Genomic DNA, 22314 nt, shown 5'->3' with positions numbered 1-22314 from the left:
TTTGAAAGTAGTAAATATTAGGATTTCTTAAGCAGTTTAAACAAGGAATAATTTATTAATTGATTTTAAAAATCTCAAATATTTAAAAAGTAATTAATAAAATATTTCGGTAAAAGAGTTTGTGCTTTCGTTATAGTATGGATAGATATAAATAGATAAGAAAAGGTATAAGGTAATTTAAATTTTCTTAAAGTATAATTTTTGTTGATTTTAAAGTGCTAAGTATTAAGAAAATAATTAAATTATAGTTTTATTCAATATAAATTCTTAAATATTATTTAAAGTAATAAATATTACAAACTTATCTAGTACAGACCTATTTATTTGTCGGAATAAAATAGTACTTTTACATATTGATAAACGTTGTTACGTTGTAAAAAATCAATTTCTTTTTTCACCTCTATTTGAGGAAAGAGCAAATCATATTCTTTTCTCCAAATTCCTTTTATTATTGATAATCAATATGGAAACATGTAAATTTATAGTAACCGTATCATTCTGTGCTCACGTTTTTTTGTGGCCAAATTGAGCGCACAGTAGGCAAGCATCATTCCCACAATATAGAAAACAAACAAATATACTGCCCTAGAAATGAAATATTAAATCCATAATAGCTTTCAAAATCCCAAAATTTTGAAGTACAATAATATAGCAATAGATAACAAACATGATGTTAACATAAGAAATAAGCTGCCATGAATCCTCTCCAAAACCTAAGAGTATGTAAAGACAGTAAAGTAGACAATACAAATAGTGAACTAAGCCAAAAAAATATCCAGAGATTCATATGGTGATCAAGGTTCGATCACTTCCTCTCTCTAGCACCAGCTCTCGGCGTGGTCTTAGCTAAAGATTACTACGTCTTACTGGTGATCAAGAAACTTTTACTTTCTCTCCGTCAGCTTCCTTGACGGTCCTGATGATATTTCACTGTTACCCTTGGCACTGAACAACGACCAACAGGAAACAGTGATACCATCACATTCTAATATAACACACACAGAATATCTGCTTCACTCACCCAATCCAGCCCTCTTTTTCAAGTGTTTCTTGAAGTCCATGATATCACCCTCCCACCGTGTAACAGCCTGATTTTCACATACCCATATCTCATGGGCAACCTGGTTTATGAGCCTAAAATCATGACTAACTAGAACCATCCCACCATCCCATTCATTCAATGCCTCTGCAAGTGAGTCAATTGTCTCAATATCAAGATGGTTGGTTGGCTCATCCAACAGCAGCATGTGAGGTTGCCTATAAGCCAACCATGCAAAAATCACCCTACTACGTTGGCCATCGGACAAGTTCTTCATAGCCATTACTTGAGCTTTACCTGTTAGGCCAAACCTCCCAATTGCTGCCCTCATCTTCTCCTCCTCATTCCCAGGGTACTCTCTCATCATGTACTGAAGAGCAGACATGTCCATGTCTAGCTTCTCAGCCAAGTGCTGGTGGTACTGTGCAATTTTAAGGTGATTATGCCGCTTAACCATGCCATCAGTGGGGAATAAATCCCCTATCATCAGCTTAAGCAGTGTGCTCTTTCCAGCTCCATTAGGCCCCACAAGTGCTATCCTGGAATCAAGATCTACACCAAAATCAAGGTTCTTGTAGATGAGGTTCTCAGGTGTGTAGCCAAATGCGACTTCCGAAAACTGTAAAACAGGAGGAGGAAGTTTGCCAACATCAGTAAACCGGAAAACCAAGACACTGTCCCTCCCCACCTTCTCTGTAAGCCCGCCACGCTCCATCTTAGCCAATGTTTTTTCTTTACTCTGTGCTTGACGGGCTAGCTTAGCTGAACCGTGTCCAAAGCGAGCAATGTACTCCTTCATTGAAGCAATCTGCTCCTGCTCCCACTTATACTGTTTCATCTGGTTCTCTTCTAGCTCTGAACGGGTTTGAACATATTGGTCGTAGTTTCCTGTATAGAGCTTCAATTTCTTGTTTTGCATGTGGATGATATTGGTACATACACCATTGAGAAAATCCTGGGAGTGTGAAATGACAACCAGAATGCGCTCGAAATTCTTCAAGGATTCTTCTAACCACACACAGGCCTCTAGGTCTGTGTTCAGGAAGAAGAATAACACATGTCAACTCTAAAAGAGCCGTCATATAGGACTACACATTATTCATAAATCTAGCAAGGGCAAAACCCTAACAGTTAAGGAAAGATCTACTCTACTAGAAAATGTAAAGAGAAGATTACCAAGATGGTTTGTCGGTTCATCAAGCAACAAAATTGTTGGATTCATAAATAGGGCTCGCGCAAGAGAAATCCTCATTCTCCAGCCACCGGAGAAATCACATGTTTTCTTTGCTTGCATTTTCTTATCAAATCCAAGACCAAACAAGATCTCAGCAGCGCGTTTCTCAGCAGTTGCTGCATCCATAGCTTCTAAACGCTCATAGATCCGTTCAAGTTGCTCTCCACCACCATCATCCTAAAATACAAACAAAACTAACCATATTATCCAAAGAAAACCAAGACCTTGGAGCATTAATTTAATGTTAACAGCATTATACCTGTCCAGCCAAAGCTTCAGCTTCTTTCTCCAATTTCAACCTCTCTTCGTCACAATTAATGACGGCCTCAAGAGCAGACATGTCAGAGGCATCAATCTCCCGTGAAAGATGAAAAATATCCATGTGCTCTGGGATGGGAAGTTCCCGAAGCCCTATAGCGGTAAGAAGAGTAGATTTCCCGCAGCCATTCAGTCCCAACAACCCATAACGTCTGCAAAAATAAGAGGTCAGAACTTTAACATCAATTAAGATACACAATAATACAAGAAATTAACAAGTTTTACCTTCCATAGTTGAGCTCCAGTTCAGAATCAACAATGAGATCATGTCCGTGGAAGGTGACTGATAAAGATTGTATCTGTGACACAAAGAGTACCAAAACAATGATATCCCCAAATAAAAGGAAGAATCCAAAGGCTCTGCATTATAATCTTCAGCTTCTTCTCAGTGATAGACTAATTACTCTTAATAACAAGTATATACTATAAATGTGCATGCCTCTTGACAGCAATATGCAACTTCTGTTTAAGACTAGTTCTTCTACACCAAGGTGAATAAAACAATGTTGGAATATTACTTAGTGCAAAAACACCATGGAAAGTCACCATAGGATGCACAAAAAATGAGGAAAACAAGCCGAGGCCTAATAAATATCACAAAATTTTGTCAACTCAAATAATGATGGAATCTGGGACTCTGAAAAGAAAAAAAATATAATAGCACATTATTTACCCTATGCATATGCGAGCTGACACAATTCAATGTAAAAACACATAGTTCTATAAGTTCAGAAATAGAATGAAATGGGTCCAGATAGAGCAGAATGGACACCATGGAATCATAAAGCCTACGCCAACTACTTTGGTTTTGATCCACACTTATTATCACACGCTTCCAGAAATTTGGAGGTCTCTGTCTTGAGATACAGACATGTTGATCACTTTAATATTACCAGTCATACCAAGGGGAGGGAGGAATAAAGCTAAGGTTCCTTTTATTTAAACATATATAGCTCTAATGCAAACCCAATAAACCTATCAAGGAGATTAAATTAAAAATAGCCTGAAAACCAAAATAATCCAATTCACTTTTTTTCTAAAAATAGGAGAGATGAATTTCACACCAACTCCTTCATCTAAAACTTTGCGCAGCATTTCAATATGCAACCAGATAGTGAGCCAGAAGAACCCATAAACCCTAGCAGATATTCTATATCTAACCACCAAGATAAGAACTACAAAACCTAACAACAACTCAATTTCAAACAAACTGGGGATATATGAATCCTCACTGACGACATTGAACCATTTAAACTCATCTCAAGTGAATATTATGCCTAGGACGCATAGGATCTAGAGTAAAAGTGCTAACAAGTCTAAAGCATGTTCTCAACTAATAGGCATTGCCTATATAGATCTTTTTCTACTGTTTAGCCCTATCTTTCGCTAAGTATGCATGAATTCCGAGAGATTGTAGGTCTTTCAACCAGGGGTAGAGCTACAAGCCCAGATACGGATTCGACTTAACCCAGTAGCTAGCAGTGTATTTGTGTTAAGAAAGTCATTAAATATGTACAAATAATAAATTAGGAACGCAGTATTAGAGCTCCAAGCCATTCTAAAATGCAGAACTCATAAAGTTAAAATCCTGGTTCTGCCTTCGACACAACTACACAATCTAACAATTTTTTTACGTTACAAAGACGAACATGTAATTACAATATTCTATTATGCACAACATCAAGAACAATAACGAATCGAAAACCAACAGATACTTGAGAAATCAGAAAGTACAAAAATCAGATCTAAAACACGAAACTAACCCGAATATCCCTGGAAAGGGGATGCGAACACAAAACACCAGTGCAATTTCGATCAGATATGTGAAGATCCCCCACTCCGTTCGTCAAATTATCGACCCCGTTGGTCTCTGGTGCCGCTTTGGATGCGGTCGCCGCCGCCTTGGATGACGCGGCTGCACCCTTTCCTCCTCTCCTAGCAGCTGCCGCCGCCTTCTTCTGTGCATCTCTCTTCTTTGCCGCATCCGACACCATCTATCAAAAAAGCAAACAATTTCGCATAAGAAAAAAAAAATTGACAATAAAATAAAAATAGATTTGAACTGAAATTAAATCAGGAAACAAACAATACCTTGTGAAATTGAAGATCTCAGGTTTGGGGAGATTAAGGGTAGCGTAGGGAGTGGGAAAAAGTATCAGATGTAGCTTTGTTTGGTTATTCTATTTTTCCTCGGACTGCAGCTGCTGAGGAGAAAGAGGAACCCGAGAATGAGGGTTTTTGGAGAGGGTCTTGAGGAAAAGTTGGAGTGATATATTTATACGAGGTGTATGGTTAAAGAAAGGGTGCACGTTGACGGTTAATGGATATCCGAGAATAAATTTGGACGGTGATGCTTTCACCTTGGGAAGTTGCCACTTGCTTTGCTTTAGGTTAAAGTTAGAATTTGCTTTGGATTTGTCTGTTTTTGGGTTTGGGTTGGCCTAATTTCACTTTGTTAGGTTTTTGTACATGACGAAAATGAGTATTAAATTTGGCCTATTGGCCCATATGCCACTCTAACATTATAGAAAATGAGTTCTAATTTGCACATCTACTATCATAAATATATCTTATTTATTCTCCGTTTAAATTTTTTATCAAAAATATACTTACCATTATACATTACGTTCATATTTACTCATTACACGTTAAAACGGGATACATTTGCCATTTGTTATACTTAGGATCATATTTACCCATTTACTCTTCAAAAAGGGTTACATTTGCCCTTCGTTATACTTTTTTGACATATTTATCCTTACAATTATACCTTAGGATCATATTTGTCCCTCATATGTTAGATCGACATGTCCCACCTTTATTTTCCTACATGGCGCCTGTGTGGATTTCTTTTTCTTCCAATTTAAATATGGTCACCTATTAAAGATAATTTAACTCGCCCACCTAATTTAAATAAGACACACAAACTAAAATAAATGGAAATCATAACTCCCAATCCCCCTACCCCACACCCCCCACCCACTCGTCCATCTCTCTTCTCCGGGTCAGCTCCATATTTTTCGGAGAGCGAGAAAAATTTGGAAAGTGAGTGAAGGAAACTATGATGTTATCTCTAATTGATTTATTTAATTATTTCACCTTTGTCTATGTTAATTTATTTTCCTTTAATACTTAAGAGTTAGGATACATGAATCGATGATGTTTTAAAGTGTTTGTAGAGATACAACTCTGTAAAGTCTAAATTGGGTCAATTGACCATGATTGATCCACGAAAAGTAATTTTCTGATATGACATTTATGAAGATTGTGCGAAATACAATAGTTATAGCAACGACAACATATTGACAAACAATATCTTTGAACTCAAAATCACTAATCTAATACAACTCACAATTATTGCAGTAACCAAAGTAAATTACGAGAAGTTGCACAACAATGGAGTTAATGAAGTCTTATTTAAATTAGGTGGGCGGGTTAAATTATCTTAAATAGGTGACCATATTTAAATTGGAAGAAAAAAAATTCACATAGGCGCCATGTACTAAAACAAAGGTGGGACATGGCGATCTAATGTATGAGGGGCAAATATGATCTTAAAGTATAATTGTAAGGATAAATATGTCAAAAAAGTATAACGAAGGGCAAATGTAACTATTTTTTAAGAGTAGAGGGGTAAATATGATCCTAAAGTATAACGAAGGGCAAATATAATCCGTTTTAACGTGTAAGGGGTAAATATGAACCTAATGTATAATTGTAGGGATATTTTTGATAAGAAAATTTAAACGGAGGATAAATAAGGCCTATTTATGATAGTAGAGGGACAAATCAGACCCTTATCCGAAAAATGAATGGTAGTGTGTCAAAGAATTTGTATTTTTTTAGAATTGTTGTGTTCATGTGAGCCTGTACACACTTTGATTATTCTATGAGTGCAACAAAAATAATAATGTAATATAGGGATGATAATGTACGCAAACTTTACTTCTACCTTGTGAAGGTAGTAAGGTTGATCTGATAGGCTTTCGGCCAAAAAAAAAAGTATAGTCATAATATTTTCTTTTCGTTTTTTTTAAATGAAAAAATACAAAAGTGTATAAGCCATGAAAAAAGGACGCATTAACAACAACAAGATAATAAGGTAACTAAAGCAAGAGAAAAAATAAGTTGTAATAAAAATCTAAGAATAAAAAAATACAAGAATAATATTAATATTACTAGTTTAGAAAGGAAATACGATCTATTGTCTACTAAACTTCTATTCTAATTCTCGATCTCCACATCCTCCTATCGATTATCTATTTTTGAGGATTTGAACATGATTATTCATATTTCTCAACTCATTTTATTGACCATTAAACCACATCTTTGGAGCAAGAACTATATATTTTCATATGACTTCAAAGGTTACAGATAATTTTGTATAGTAAATATGAATTGATAATCTTTAAATAGAGTATAGCTTGCATGTAACAGTATATTAAGTCTTATGAACAAACTAATTATGTTGATAAAAACTTGAATACACCTTACATGTCATTAAACATAATAGTTTGGATTCAAATGTACTTGAGGAAATCTTAGTTATCTCACGATCATTGGCTTACTGCTGCCCATTTAAATATTCTTTTTTATTCCATGTAAAATAACAAAATGAAAAAAGGGTTGGGTTGGGTTGGGGGTGGGGGTGGTGAGTGCATAAACGAAATCCAAAAATAGCAAGATTTATAAGTGGTAATTAAAAAATAGCCACAGTTTTAAAATTAATCGAATTTTAGCCACTTTTCATGTAAAGATAAATCTGAACGAAAACACTGTTCGAAATCCGAAAAATATTCCAGCATAATATCCGGAGTTCTAGTATATTATACTGGTCCAGCATAATATGCTAGAAGTTCATACATAAGTGCTCCAATCTCCAATATATTATGCTGAAACTTTTCGCGTGTTAGAGTTCCAACATAATAGCCTTGGGTAGTTAGGGGTCATTCTGCAATTTAGAGAAGTTAGAAGGGCAATTAGTTAAGGGGGTTAGATTTTGTTATAAAAGCACTGTTGAGTGCCCAAATGTAACTAACACAATTCATTTTGTCTAATACACGATCATTTCTTCCTCTCTTCCTTCTTCTCTCCTCCGTACAGAATCAGTGCCCTAGATAGCTATGGTGCTCATCTAGCATGCATGTTGCTCGATTTTCTTAGCTTAGAATTCACAAATTAACATGGTATCAGAGCAGTGCTCGTGAAATTAGAGTGTTCTCCGACGAGTTCACAGCGAGATTCTGACGAATTGACATAATTACTAGAAAATTGACAGTGACGAAACTCAAAACCTATAAAAATGACAGGAAATGAAGTAACGCATCTAGAACATAACCACCGTTGTTTCTCCAGGCGTCAGATGATCTGGGACTAGTTCTAGTGCCAATTAAGCTCACACGGCCAGGAAATTATGCATTGTGGAGCAGTGCAATGAAACCAGCCCTTAGGGGAAAGAGCAAGCTTGATTTTGTAGACGGAAGTTGTGTGAAAAACACGTATAGAGGTGAATTAGCAGAGCAATGGGAAAAATATAATGCGATTGTGTTGTCATGGATATGTAGTACGGTTGCGAATGAATTGATACCAAGTATCATGTTTGCATCGAGTGCAAAGAAGGTGTGGAGTGACTTTAAGAAAAGGTTTGACAAATGCAGTCTAACTAGGATCTATCATTTGTGGACATAAATTGCATCATTAAGACAAGGTACGGATTCTGTAACCACATACCATTCAAAAATGAATGATTTGTGGAATGAATTAGACATACTAACACCAAAATCATGTTGTGATTGTGAGGAATCTAGACCATCTCTTGAACATCTATCACATCAGCATTTATTACAATTTCTTATGGGTGTGAATGAAAGCTATAGTAATATGAGGAGTAATGTATTGATGAAGAGGCTTGTAGTCAGTGTGAATGAAGCCTATACCATAGTGACTCAGGAAGAGAGTCGAAGAGCTCTAGGAGTAGCTGATGTGAACAAAGATCCACTTACTATGATGGCAGGGAGGCCTCAATATAACAAACCTAAGAAGATAGGAATGGTATGTGAACACTGTGGTTATAAAGGTCACTTAAAGAAAAATTGCTACAAAATAGTAGGATATCCAACAGATTTTAAGAGCAAGAAGAAGACTCATGTTGCAGGAGGAGGCAGGACATTTGCTAGCAATACAAATGCAGAAGATACCAACAACTTTGAGGGTCAACCACAAGGACATTACCTGACACAAGAGAAATACCAGCAACTAATAGGATTGCTAAACAAACCTACAGGTGCAGAGTGTTCCACAAACATGGCAGGTATTGTTTCATTAATGTCCAATGCCACAGAATATGATTGGATAGTGGATACAAGTGCTACTCATCATATAACCTGTAATAAAGATTTGCTAGATACACTTAATATCATAGATGAATATAGAAGTGTACAATTGCTAACAGGGAAGACTTCAAACATTACCCACACAGGAAATGCAAAGATTCTAGGAAACCAGAAAGTGAAGAATGTCCTCCATGTACCAGATTTTAAATTTAATCTGCTATCAGTGTCAAAGCTCACCAAATACCTCAGCTGTATAGTTGCCTTTTCCCTGATTTCTATGTGTTGCAGGGACTTTACAGTGGCAAGGTATTGGAGATTGGTAGAGAATACGAGGGATTGTACATAATAAAATCGAGAAAACAAGGCATTAGTGGCATGAACAATTACAAAGGAAAATGCAGAAACAGTCTTATGGCATTACAAAATGGGACATGCTTCAATAAGATTTTTGCAGCACTTGTCAACATTGAAGAATAAAATCAGCAGTATAGAAACAGGAAATTGTGATGTATGCCCTCTTGCAAAACAGTGTAGGCTACAATTTCCAACTAGTGTTTCAAACTCAGTTATTATCTTTCAACTTCTTCATTTAGATGTTTGGAGACCATACAAGGTTCCAACCTATGACAAGAAATAATATTTTGTTACAATAGTAGATGATTACAGTAGATACACCTAACATGTCTAATAAAGTCAAAGTGTGAAGTGTGTGTAGATTTGAAAAACTTTCTGCTGATAATAAACAATCATTTTGGTGTCAATATCAAGTACTTGAGATCTGACAATGGAACAGAATTCTGTAATACACAATGTAATAGCTTGTTGGCTTCTTATGGTATTATTCATCAAACTAGTGGTCCCTATATACCACAACAAAATGAAACTGTAGAAAGAAAGCACAGGCACATCTTAGAGGTGGCTAGAGCTTTGAAATTTCAAAGTGGAGTCCCCATAAAAATTTTGGGGTGATTGTATTAAGACTGCAGTCTATGTGATCAATAGACTACCTACACCAGTTCTGAAAGGAAGAACTCCATATGAGCTGCTGTATGGGAAAGAGCCTAAGGTGGATCACATGAGGGTATTTGGTTGTCAATGCCATGCAACAACCTTGCCCAAGGGAGATAGGTTTGCACCCGGAGCTAGGAAGGCAGCGTTCATTGGCTACTCAGAAACACAAAAGGGATATAGACTATATGATATTGAACAAATATCCTTTTTTGTAAGCAGAGATGTAGTATTTCAAGAAGGCAGATTCCCTTTCAAGGATACAATAGTTGAAGCAGATGACATGTTTCTTCAACAGCCCATTTCAGCAGAAGAACACATTCCTAGCTCACGACCTATACAAGCTATGAGTTAAGAAGACACTACTTTACATATGAATCAAGATAACATTGATTCACTTGCAGGTGCTAATGAATCTGAAGAAGTAGAACCAATCTCTACAACACTGGAGCAGTTGACCTTACCAGACACTCAAGGTTCAACATTAGGTGAAGTTTCAGGAGAGGTTGCTCCAGTTGGGCCAGTATCTGCACCAAATGCAACTGACTTACCTACACAACCAGCTCTAAGAGAATCCAAAAAGACAATTTCTCCCATATGGATGAAAGACTATGTGACTTTTACAAAGTTGTCTGGAAGCTGCAGGTTTCCCACAACATATCAAGCCTATTTACAAGCTTTTTCAGTCCTAGTGGAACCTAGATCCTTCAAAGAAGCAGCACAGGATCCACAGTGGATAAAGGCAATGGAACATGAGATACAAGCACTAGAAGACAATCATACGTGGGAAATTGTCGACCTGCCCATTAGGAAGCAAGCCATAGGCTCCAAATGGGTCTACAAAATAAAGTACAAGGCTAATGGAGAGATGGACATGTTCAAAGCTAGATTGGTGGCTAAAGGTTACACACAACAAGCTGGATTGGATTATCATGAGACTTTCTCACCTGTAGCTAAAATGGTTACAATGAGAACAATTATCGGTGTTGCTGCTGCCAAGGGTTGGCCTTTATTTCAAATAGATGTCAACAATGCCTTTCTCCAAGGTGACCTCACTGAAGAAGTCTATATGGATTTACCTCTAGGATTTCACAAACAGGGGGAGTATAAGGTGTGTCAATTGTTGAAATCCCTCTATGGTTTGAAACAAGCCTCGAGGCAATGGAACATTAAGCTTACAAATGCTTTGCTGCAAGCTGGATACTCTCAACGCTCATTTGATCATTCACTATTTACCAAGAAAAATGGCAAGAACATTGTGATCATCTTAGTGTATGTGGATGATTTGTTGATAGCTGGGAATTCTCATAGTATGATTGCATAAGTCAAGCAGACTCTTCACCACAATTTCAGAGTAAAAGATTTGGGGGAACTTAGATATTTTCTTGGAATAGAGGTCTTAAGATCACAAGGAGAAATTGTATTGAACCAGAGAAAATATGCCATGAGGCTTATTTCAGAGGCAGGTTTGAGTGGTTGCAGGCCAGTTGCAACTCTAATGGAACTAAATCATAAGCTAACTACTGTGGAATATGACAACCATGTTGGGAACACATGAGATAAGATATTGAAGGATGCTGGAAGCTACCAAAAGTTGATAGGAAAGCTGCTTTATTTGACCATTACAAGACCCGATATAAGTTTTGCTATGCAAGTGTTGAGTCAATTTATGCAGAATCCTAAAAAGATCACATATGGATACAGCCTTGAGAGTGGTGAGATACATCAAGGGATCTCCAGGCTTGGGTATATTACTGAAGAAAGGTGAGGCACACAACTTAACAGTGTTTTGCGATTAAGATTGGACAGCTTGTCCAAATACTAGAAAATCGACCACATGGTACATTGTCAAACTAGGAGACTCATTGCTATCCTGGAAGTCAAAGAAGCAACAAACAATCAACAGAAGCTCAGCAGAAGCATAATATAGAAGCATGGCTGCAGCAGTCGCATAGGCAGTATGGATGGTTGGATTGTTGGAAGAACTGGGTAACAATGTGATCAAACCAGTGCATTTATATTGTGACAGCAAAGCTGCTTTGCAAATAGCAGCCAATCCCATATTTCACGAGAGAACCGAGCACATAGAGATTGATTGTCATTTTGTAAGGGAAATGATCAAGACATGGCTCATCACCACTGAATATGTATCCACCAAACAACAATTGGCAGATTTAATGACCAAAGGTTTGGGAGATGCTCAGCATCATCTCTTGTTGTCCAAGCCGAGAGTGTTAGATGTCTTCCACTCTCCAGCTTGAGGGAGAGTATTGAAGTGCAAGAATGTAGCCTTGGGTAGTTAGGGGTCATTCTGCAATTTAGAGAAGTTAGAATGGCAATTAGTTAAGTGCCCAAATATAACTAACACAATTCATTTTGTCTAATACACGATCCTTTTTTCCTCTCTTCCTTCTTCTCTCCTTCTTACAGAATCAGTGCCCTAGATAGCTATGGTGCTCATCTAGTATGCATGTTGCTCGATCTGCCTAGCTTAGAATTCATAAATTAACAAATATGCTGGAAGTTCATACACATGTACACCAATTTTCAGTACATTATGCTGGACCGATCCGTGTTGCAGCAAAATAGTGGCTATTTTTTAATAATTTTGCAAACACTGGCTATTTTTGAATTACCGGTCCGAAAATTGGCTAGCTCGTACTATTTTTACCATAAACAATCATTGTTCAGGATATTTGTGCCCCAAAAAATTAAACTAAAAAACTAAAATTCATGACATATTGACTAATTCCTAAATAGTAGTTCTTTAGAATGGTTACCTGATGTTATTTCTATGGAAAACAAAGAGAAATCTGGGTCGAAATCTTAGAGAGGCTAGCGAATATGGGCTTTAAACCAAAATGGAGCCCACGAACCCATATTGCAGGACCCAAGTCATTTTTCTGCAACCGTGAGCAAAAGTTCTCGGAGTCTTAAGCCTACAGCAATTGCCATTCTCTAAAACTACTTCTCGAGCTTGGAATCAAATTTTCATGGTAAATCTCTCTCCTTTTCTTTGTTTCATTTTCTTCCTTGTCCTAAAATGCATTTGTTCCAAATAAAAAAAATTCAAGCTTCACTTTAATGAAATGATTTCAATGGAAAAGTAGCTCTATTCTTTCAATTTTTTATACCCATTTGAAAATTAATAAAGAGATGAAATAAATTTACGCTCTTTTTGATCATGAGTTCCAAGTTGGGGCTGCTTAACACGTAGCTAAGACACACAATTTTCTCAATAAGTGCAAACTCTTATGAAGTTTGCTTTTCCTTTTTTACTTTTTTTTTTAATTTGTGATTTAAATACTATGATTTTTTTTAATTATTGTTTGGTGGTGATTGTAAGGTAATTGTTTCTATGCTCTATCAATTTTGTGTTATGTGGAAAAGTTCAGATATTTGGAGAGCAATCTAGCATTAGGGCAATGATTATTTACTGCTAGAAAACCTTACCTTTGTCTTCCTAATTACATTAAGAATGTGGGAATTAAAAAGATGTTAACTATATTGCTCATATTTTACTGTGATGAAGACTTTTTGAGTATTCTCAGTCCTTTTTTTTTTTTTTTTTTTTTTGCAAAATTGCTATTACTTTCTTGTGCCTAGAATTTATGTAGTTTCGTTCCATTACCTGCAATCACCATATAAAGAGGAAAAAATTGAACTCATTTTATGTTTCATTAGAAGAAAAAAGGGTCTATTACCTCTTTGCTAGAGATGCTAATTTTACTTATGCTTTTTACCAATAGAACTTCCTTTTTATCAGATCCGATTTTTAAAAATATGACGTTGCTGAAGAGGTATGTGTTGAGATTGTTCATTTCGTTGAAATACATCACTGCAAATGTGGTAGACAGAAACAACGGACGAATAGTAGCAACAGCATCAACAGTAGAACATTCAATGAAACAGTCACTAGAGTGCGGTAGAACTTGCAATGCAAAGGCTGCAGCAGTTGTCGGAGAAGTGTTGGCAATGCGGCTCAAAGTGGAGGGTCTTGATCAGGGACAAGGAAACGGTATCCATGTCAATGTAAATAAGGAGGTTGAGAAGAAAGGTTTCAAGAATCAGACAAAAGTTTGGGCTATAGTTAACGGCCTTAAGAACAATGGAGTGAAACTTATTTTGGATGACAATATAAATGGTAGTTCTCGCCCCAGCTACCACTAAACAATCCCCTTCTTGCACACTCTTAAGGTATAAAGGGTGAATATTATCTCATATCAGTAGAAAATTTTGTGCTAACTATGTAGTTGACTCTAAAGTTAACATGGTACTCTTTTACAGCAAAGTTTGCAGTTGTCATATATTTTGTATAACAGATGATTTTCTTTTCCTGAGTGGACGAGAATTTTGTGCTAGCTTTATTCTCAATCATTTCTGTATCTTTTGTCAAAGCACTCTCTTTACATCATCTAGATCCAATTGACTCATTAAAAGTTACAAGCCGGAGGGTAATCATATTACAGTTTTCTATTTGTTGTTTCTCTCATCTTCGGCTATCTTATCATCTCGCATGTTGTTGCTACTGCTTGTGTTACTGCTTCCTTTTGCATCTTTCCTTGTGCCGAGGGTCTATCGGAAACAGCCTCTCTACCCTCACAAGGTAGGGGTAAGGTTTGCGTACACACTACACTCCATAATCCTTGGGTAAGTTGTTGTTGTAGTCATTGTGGTAGTGTTGGAAATTTCTCTTTGGGCATGGCTTCTTTAATTTAAAGAGGCAATTTAAGAAATACTCATCATCAAAGACGAGATTTGTGGTGAATTATATAGCCTAAAGTGTAATTTGCATACTTAAAAAACAGTTTGATTCTCTTTCCGTCATCTGTACTTCATATATAACAAAACTTTCACTCGGTTCCTTTGCTTTGCTCTTTCGCAGACTATAATCTCAATAACAAGAGTTGAAGAAGATGGGAGTGATGTGCCTGGTTATGGAGATGACGAGAAGGGACAGAATAAGATGAAGAAGTGCTCGAAATGGTTAGCTGGAAACAGGTTTGAGGCTAAATTTTCATGTTGGGAAAAGATGGACACGAAAACAGGACATTTCATCTTTCTCTTTTTCTTGCTACTGTTTTTACCAGTTTGTTCAGCGTCTATAAGTTTTCTGTCTTTAAGTTAGCTGAACTCAAAGAAATTGTTGTATCCAGTTTTAGAATCTGTGTTGTAAATTTGTACATTATTAATTAGTGAAAACAATAGATGGCCTTATTATGCATAGTTGGTGTTTTAGGTTTTACACTCATTGTCGAGAGCTTATGCATGACTGGCTAATGTGTCAAGAATTTGAAAATGAGACCTAAACATCTCAGAAGAGACAAACTGTATTTGTAAAGGTGAGGAGTTTGAAGATTGGAAGTAAAATTGGAGAAAAATAGGTGGTTTCTCTCTTTTGATTAACAAAAAGCAGAAGAATAAAGAGTAAAGTAAAATGAAAAAGGTTGGGTATCTCTCTGCATCAATTTATTCAACTCATCCGGAACTGGGTGGGAAAGAGAGATTAGCAAACAAAAAGGGCAGCCCAGTGTTCGGGAAGGACTGCACTATAGGAGAGTGTGATGTAGGCAGTCTACCCTGACGCTTTATGTAGGCAGTCTACCCTAACGCAAGCGTCAATAGCTGATTCGAAGTCTCGAATCCATGATCTATAGGTCACGTTTTAAGATTTCCCTACCGTGGTTATCAAACCCAGAAAAGTAAATCATCAATGTTTTAACTAAGAGAAGTAGATCAGTTAGTTCCTCTTTCCTTCTACTCTCCCACTCTTTTATAAGAATCAAACGTAGTGATTTTATGGTCTGTTTGGCCAGGCTGGAGAAACCAGCTTATTTTGAGAAGTGTTTTTTTCAAAAATATTTTTGAAAAAAGTACTTTTGGAAAGAATCAGTTTGTGTTTGGCTAATCACCTTAAAAAACACTTTTGAGCAATAATTTGTGTTTGGCCAAGCTTTTCAGAAAGTGCTTTTAAGTATCAAATTACGAATAAGGACATGAATAGATTTACTTAATAGTTAATATTATAAGTAAATAAATAATCTTAAAAAATTATTATTACAGGCAATAATTAAATCTTTTCATTTTATTTAAGTAAAATATGAAAATAAAATTTAAAAGTACTTAATTCTTTTAATATAAGTTAAATATATTAAAAATCATTCAACAAATATAAACGCATTCACCCCTAAAGTTACTATATATTAGAAAACTATCTTAAAAATAATAAGAAATATTTATACATTAAAATCATAAGTATTAGGTTTAACGATTATTTTGGTATATACTATATTTTGTTAAGTGTATTTTTGGTAAGAAGAAAAGTCAAAACTGCTTCTGCTTCTGCTTTGGGGAAGAAGCTACTTTTTTCTGCTTCTTCCCAAAAATATTCTTTTCCCCAAAAAAGCTTGGCCAAACACCTCAAGTTAGAGAAAAAAATGCTTTTGAGAAAAAAAAGCACTTTTGGCTTCTTGAGAAGCTTGGCCAAACATGCTATTAGTTTGATTTTCCTTCAGAATAAGTCTTACAGTAAGTGTAAGGACAATGGTTCGTTCCTAATACTCCCTCCGTTCACTTTTACTTGGCACGTTTTGACTTTTCACGCCCCTTAAGAAATAATAAATGAAGTGTATAATTTATCATGATATCTATATTAATTGATGCATATTTTATTGGATTTGAGAAAATGATTTGAAATGAATAATAAATATTGTGGGCATAACAAGAAATTTTTTTTGTCTTCTCTTGATATGCGTAAAGTGACAAGTAAAAATAAAAATCTATTTTTAGTATGCATGTCAAGTAAAAGTGAACGGAGGGAGTATAAAACTTCCATTTCTGTTCAAACATTTTTCGTGGTAGCTAGGCAAAGTCCAAAACAGCACTATAAGGGGTCGTTTGTGATATAAACTTAGGGTCTACCAAACTGTATAGAGAACCTGATTATCTATCAGTTTCCACAGAACACACACACAACGGTAAGTAAATAACACAACAATATTTTACGTGGAAAACTCCCAGCTCATGGGATTAAAAACCACGACCTACACTCGTAGGATTTTAACTTCACTAACCGAGCAACTTTAGATTACAACCTATTGTAACCTAGGAATTAAACTCTTAATCCCTCACCTACTTGCAATAACTATATTGCAAGCCTCTTTGTAATAACTCTATTACAAAGCAACAAACCTTGACTAACTCTAGTCAAGAAACTAAACTAATCAGTGGTTTAAATCTGTCCTGCAAAGACACTTCTTGAAAGTAGTGTAGGATTACAAATGAAGAACAAATAACAAAGACTCAACAAACATAAGAACTTAAGATATCTTCAATTTTTGGATCTGGTCCTTGAGGTTGCAGCAACTTTGTTCTTGCGAGAGATGATGGCTAGCACTTGAGATAATATTGTCTTTTGATTTGCAAGTGTTGGAGCAATGAAATCCCTTGCCTCATGTTGATAATATATGTGTGTGAGGTCATTGGGATGATGTAAGCAAATATCTAGTACAAGGCATGCTCCATAAAGTGACTGCTACACTGTTACATGTGCAGTGCAACAATACAATGACTTTAACAGCTGTAAGGAGTTGACCTGTACTGTGACCGGAGGAACTGATCTCTATCTGTTCCCTCTATAGTTCCCTCAACTGATTTCATTGAGAGTTGAACCAGACATCTGACTAGTTACTCTGAATGCAAAGGAACTAATTATTTCAGGTTCCTTATCTTGTTCTCTCATAAAGTTTGTCAAATCATCAAAACAAAAGACACATAACTTATCAATTTTTTCCTTTTTGATGATGACAAACTTAGGGTTGATATTCCCCCTGAGAACCAGATCTGCACATTGTTTCCCATACGAATCATCCATATTCCCCCTGAGAACCTGTTTCCTCCCTTTCAATTTTCAAGTAACATATTTGTTGTCAGTTGATACAGTGCAATAACTTTTATAACTGTAGAGTTGATTGTACGACGACTAAGGGAACTGATCACATCTGGTCCCTATCTGGTTCCTCGAGAGCGTTTGGCAAATCATCAAAACACGAAATAGCATAACTAATCAGTTTTTCCCTTTTTGTTGATGACAAACTTAAAATTGATATTCTCCATGTTCAAACCAGATCTCCCATATTGTTCCCCCTGCAGAATGGGAACCTTTCCCTATTTGATTCTCATATAAAGTTTGTTAAATCATCAAAACACAAAGGCATATAACTTATTAATATTTTTCCCTTTTTGATAATGACAAACTTAGAATTGAAGTTCCCTCCTAAGAACCAGATCTCCATATTGTCCCCCATGTAGAATAGCCATATTTCTCTTGAGAACCTGTTTTCCCCTTTCAATTTTTTCCCCCTTTTTGGCATCATAAAAAGAATTAGCCAAGTAAATAAAAATAAAAAGTCCGGCAAAGTTAACTCATGCCACTTGTGTGCACACAACATAGCTAAAAACAGAACGCAAGAGTATAACATGCATTAATAGACGACGATGCTCATTAAGTTAGGGGGGAAATATTGTATCAGTACCATAATTACAAACATACAAAAGTCAAACAAAACTAGAGTACCACTGTCGAAAGGGAATAACAACAACGACCCAGTAAAATCCCACTAATGAGGTCTGGGGAGGGTAGTGTGTATGTAGACCTTACCCCTACCCCGAAGGAGTAGAGAGGCTGTTTCTGAAAGACCCTCGGCTCAAAAAAATAAAAAAACAAAATGACAAAAAGGGAAGGACAAACAAAAGACATGGTAAGATTAAATAGTAGCTGGCAAAGGGGTAAGATAGGGGACACTGGATGGAGAAGGGAAGGACTAGGAAGCAAGGGCTTTGATGAGGCTGTCAATGCAAGCATTAACAACCCTTTGATCGTTGATCAGCTGCTCTTTCAGGTTCTCCACTTGGTTCCTCAACTTCACATTTTCAGCTTTTAGGCGGGCAACTTCTTCTCCATGAGCATTGCTGGAACCAGGTTCCTTACTCGCCTGATTGAGCTTAGACTCAAGAATAATATTCTGCGCCTTTAACCGCCTAATTTTCTCATTTGCAGCATTTTGGGCATCAATAACCTGAGAGATTGTTGAACTGATGCTTATTCCCCCCCTTTGTCAACATGCTCACATTCTTCCAAGGTGTTCATTGAGAACATTTGTTTACGAGTTTCCACAACTGCTCTCCCTAAGGGGACCTCAAATCATTCAAAGACTTTAGTGAGCAGGAACCCATATGGCAACCCATGACTTTCATCTTTGAAGTCTACCACTTTCTTCATGTGTTCAACTAAAATCCCAAGCAGATTAATGGGAGTGTAACCGTCCAGTGCCTCCAAAAGAACCAGGTCTGCTATAGAGGCAATGGATCGCCTTTTAGCTCTTGGTAGCAAGACCTTATTCACCAACTCGAACAAGAGTTGGTATTCTGGAAGCAGTGCCTTCTTATGCATTCGTTCCCCTTATTGAACAACTTGAGGCTTGAGAATAAACTTCCTAAACCTTGGGGAACATGTTCCCTCCACAATTAAGAGCCATTCAGCAGGCACCCCAAGAATATCCTCTAGCACAATCTCATCAATCACAAATTCTACCCCACTGATATTCAAATAGATAGTGTTACATTCCATTATGAACAAATCAATATAGAAACTGCAAACTTCCTTCTCATAGACCTTTGGACTGTGATTAGTAAAATGATGAGTCCACTCTTGGAAGTCGCAGATTTTAACCAACTGCCTCATTCCAGACTTACCCACAGAACTTTCTAATTTTTCAATTTTGCTTTCCTTTCAAGCTTAGACACATCAACTCTGGCCCTTTTTGAGGAACCGGGTTCCTCACAAGTGCTTAGCCTCTTTCTGAGTGGCCTTTTTTTCTTAGCAGTCTTCTTCTTTTTCAACTCCTTCGTCACCACCAACCCCAACAACTTTTGCAGATAGGTCATCCTCACTATCATTAAATTCTCCTGCAAACATAAACTTCATCTCAGAGTACACAACCTCCAAAGGGTCTATATTAAGGTGAGGAGAAGATGAAGGGTCAGTACTGCCCAGGGGCTATCTAGTAGAGCTTGGAGTTTCATCCTAGGTAGGAGCTGAGAACTTCTCTTGGGCAGAGGGACCAGGTCCCACTGTAGGCTCCCATGTAGTACTGACCAGTGCTTGGTCACTTTGACACACCTGGCCCCCATTTCCTCGTTCTTCCCCCTGAGTCCCAGTACCCATATCACCAGACAATGAATCCCGAACTAGACGTTCCATAGCAATAACAGTAAAAAAAAATTCACCTATCTTACCCACAATAATTCCCAACAATGCAGTATCAGTAAGAGATGATGAAGCATTACCTGATGTTGAAGAAATATTCAGATCAAAACCCTGAGCACATTGAGTTTCACAAACACCAGACACATCACACCATCTACCGTATCAGGAATCGATACTCCTATCTATATGGCTGTGCTTCGAGAGACAGAGACACAACAAGGATGTCTTTAGTAGCTTTGGGAGACTCAGATTGTGGTGAAGACATGGTTGATTCTAAGAGAGGGAAGACACAAAAAGAGAGTTTGGGGTATTTAGAAGGAAAAGAGGGACCGGTTACAATAAGGTGTGAGAAAAAAGGATGGGTAGTCGGGTCGGTTTAAGAGGTATGAGAAGAAGCAGAGGCAATTAATGATGTGGCACACTAGTCGTTCAAAATGCATATGAATGTAAGAGGGACTACTAACCTGAGTCATGTGAACCAGGTTCCTTGACAAATTTTGTAAATACGAGCATCATCCTTCTAAAAATCTGCAATGTCCTTAGCCACTTGTTTGTTCTGTAGTTGCCATGCGTATTAACCTGTAACGGTATAGAATTGAGTTAGAAGTTGCCAAAAAACACTTTTTAGCAATTTTCCTTACGATCATTTCATAGCCAATTCTCGATGGACCAAGTTCTCTGCTATATTAAAGGCACTTGTATTGTCATATAGCAGTTGTATATATTCAAAGAATACACCAAAGTCTTCCAATCGTTGCTTGATCCACAACAGTTAGGCACATCAGGAGGCAACTACCACATATTCAGCTTTGGTAGTAGAGAGGGCCACATAATTTTGTTTCTTTGTACCCCATGAAATCAAGCAAGATCCCAAAAAGTATGCCATGCCAGATGTACTCTTTCTATCCACCAGATAACCAGCATAATCAACATCATCATACCCAATCAAGTTAAAAATATCTCCTGAGGGATAATAGAGGATCAAGTCCTGCGTTCCTTTGAGATACCTCAGAATTCTTTTGACAACTTTCAAATGAGATTCTTTAGGAATTTATTAGAATCTTGGCACACAACCCAACACTAAACACAATGTCAGGTCTGCTGGCTGTTAGGTACAAGAGAGATCCAATAATACTCCGATACATAGTTTCATTTACAGGGAACCGGGTTTGTCCATGTCTAGATGAGTGGCAGTATCAATGGTTTTTGTGCTTTCCATCTCAAACCTTTTCAGAGGTTCCTTAATGTATTTCTCATCACTTACCATCGTTCCCTTAGGGGTTTGCTTCACTTTTAGCCTTAGGAAGAAGTTCAGTTCCCTCATCATACTCATCTCAAACTCGCTTCTCATAAGCTTTGCAAACACCTCACATAGGGAATCATTTGTTGTACCAAAAATGATGTCATCAACATAGATCTGCACAATCAGCAGGTTCCTCCCCATTTTCTTCAAAAATAGGGTGTTTTCGATTTTTTCTCTCGTAAAGCCATTTTAAAGAAGGAACTTGGACAACCTTTCATACCATGCATGAAAGGCCTGTTTCAGCCCATATAATGCCTTGTCAAGTTTGAATACATGTTCAGGATTCTCATGACACTCAAAACCAAGTGGTTGTTTGACGAAGACTTCTTCCTTTAAATATCCATTAAGAAATGCACTTTTGATATCCATTTGGAACAGTTTGAATTCCATATGAGATGCAAAGGCAATGAGGATTCTGATGGCTTCCATTCGAGCAACTGGGACAAAAGTTTCATCACAGTTGATCCCTTTTTCTTGATTGTAGCCTTGCACTACTAACCCGACCTTGTATCTTGTTGTATTCCCAAACTCATCAAGCTTGTTTCTGTACACCCATCTAGTTCCGATAACAGTTCTATCCGAGGGTCGAGGAACCAAGTTCCTTACACGATTCCTCTCAAATTAATGGAGTTCATCTTGTATAGCAGTAATCCAGTCAATATCTTTCAATGTTTTCTTGATGTTTCTCGGCTCAATTTAAGACAAGAAAGCTAGGAAAGCAAACATGTTTCTTGTCTTTGATCTAGTCTGAATTCCTGAATCCAGATGAGTGATGACATTTAGGAAATGATGTGAGCTTTTGTGCTTCCAGTT

General features: G+C 36.9%; 2 protein-coding genes across 2 annotated transcripts; one reads left to right on the top strand and one right to left on the bottom strand.

The window, feature by feature from the left end:
• Positions 1-592: 592 nt before the first annotated feature.
• LOC104110029 (ABC transporter F family member 1) lies at positions 593-4859 on the bottom strand. Its single transcript, XM_009619445.4, has 6 exons — positions 4683-4859; positions 4355-4585; positions 2817-2890; positions 2533-2743; positions 2216-2450; positions 593-2071 (listed from the first exon to the last, which is right to left on the bottom strand). The coding sequence occupies exons 2-6, from the start codon at positions 4583-4585 to the stop codon at positions 1014-1016; spliced, it is 1809 nt and encodes a 602-aa protein (XP_009617740.1). The 5' UTR covers positions 4683-4859; the 3' UTR covers positions 593-1013.
• Positions 4860-12800: 7941 nt separating this feature from the next.
• LOC104095790 (uncharacterized) lies at positions 12801-15155 on the top strand. Its single transcript, XM_009601998.4, has 3 exons — positions 12801-12927; positions 13698-14128; positions 14817-15155. The coding sequence occupies exon 2, from the start codon at positions 13715-13717 to the stop codon at positions 14099-14101; it is 387 nt and encodes a 128-aa protein (XP_009600293.1). The 5' UTR covers positions 12801-12927; positions 13698-13714; the 3' UTR covers positions 14102-14128; positions 14817-15155.
• Positions 15156-22314: the final 7159 nt, after the last annotated feature.

Source organism: Nicotiana tomentosiformis, chromosome 11 (assembly GCF_000390325.3).
Source record: "Nicotiana tomentosiformis chromosome 11, ASM39032v3, whole genome shotgun sequence".
NCBI lineage: Eukaryota > Viridiplantae > Streptophyta > Magnoliopsida > Solanales > Solanaceae > Nicotiana > Nicotiana tomentosiformis.
Note: the sequence above shows the minus strand (reverse complement) of the source record. Positions and strands in the feature narration are given on the sequence as shown.

Excerpts from the sequence above, each read along its gene's own strand:
- LOC104110029 (XM_009619445.4), bottom strand. The coding sequence starts at position 4,585 with ATGGTGTCGGATGCGGCAAAGAAGAGAGATGCACAGAAGAAGGCGGCG. Across the intron at positions 2,891-4,354 it reads CCCTTTCCAGGGATATTCGG|ATACAATCTTTATCAGTCAC; the intron begins GTTAGTTTCGTG and ends TTTGTGTCACAG. Across the intron at positions 2,072-2,215 it reads TGAACCGACAAACCATCTTG|ACCTAGAGGCCTGTGTGTGG; the intron begins GTAATCTTCTCT and ends TCCTGAACACAG.
- LOC104095790 (XM_009601998.4), top strand. The coding sequence starts at position 13,715 with ATGACGTTGCTGAAGAGGTATGTGTTGAGATTGTTCATTTCGTTGAAA.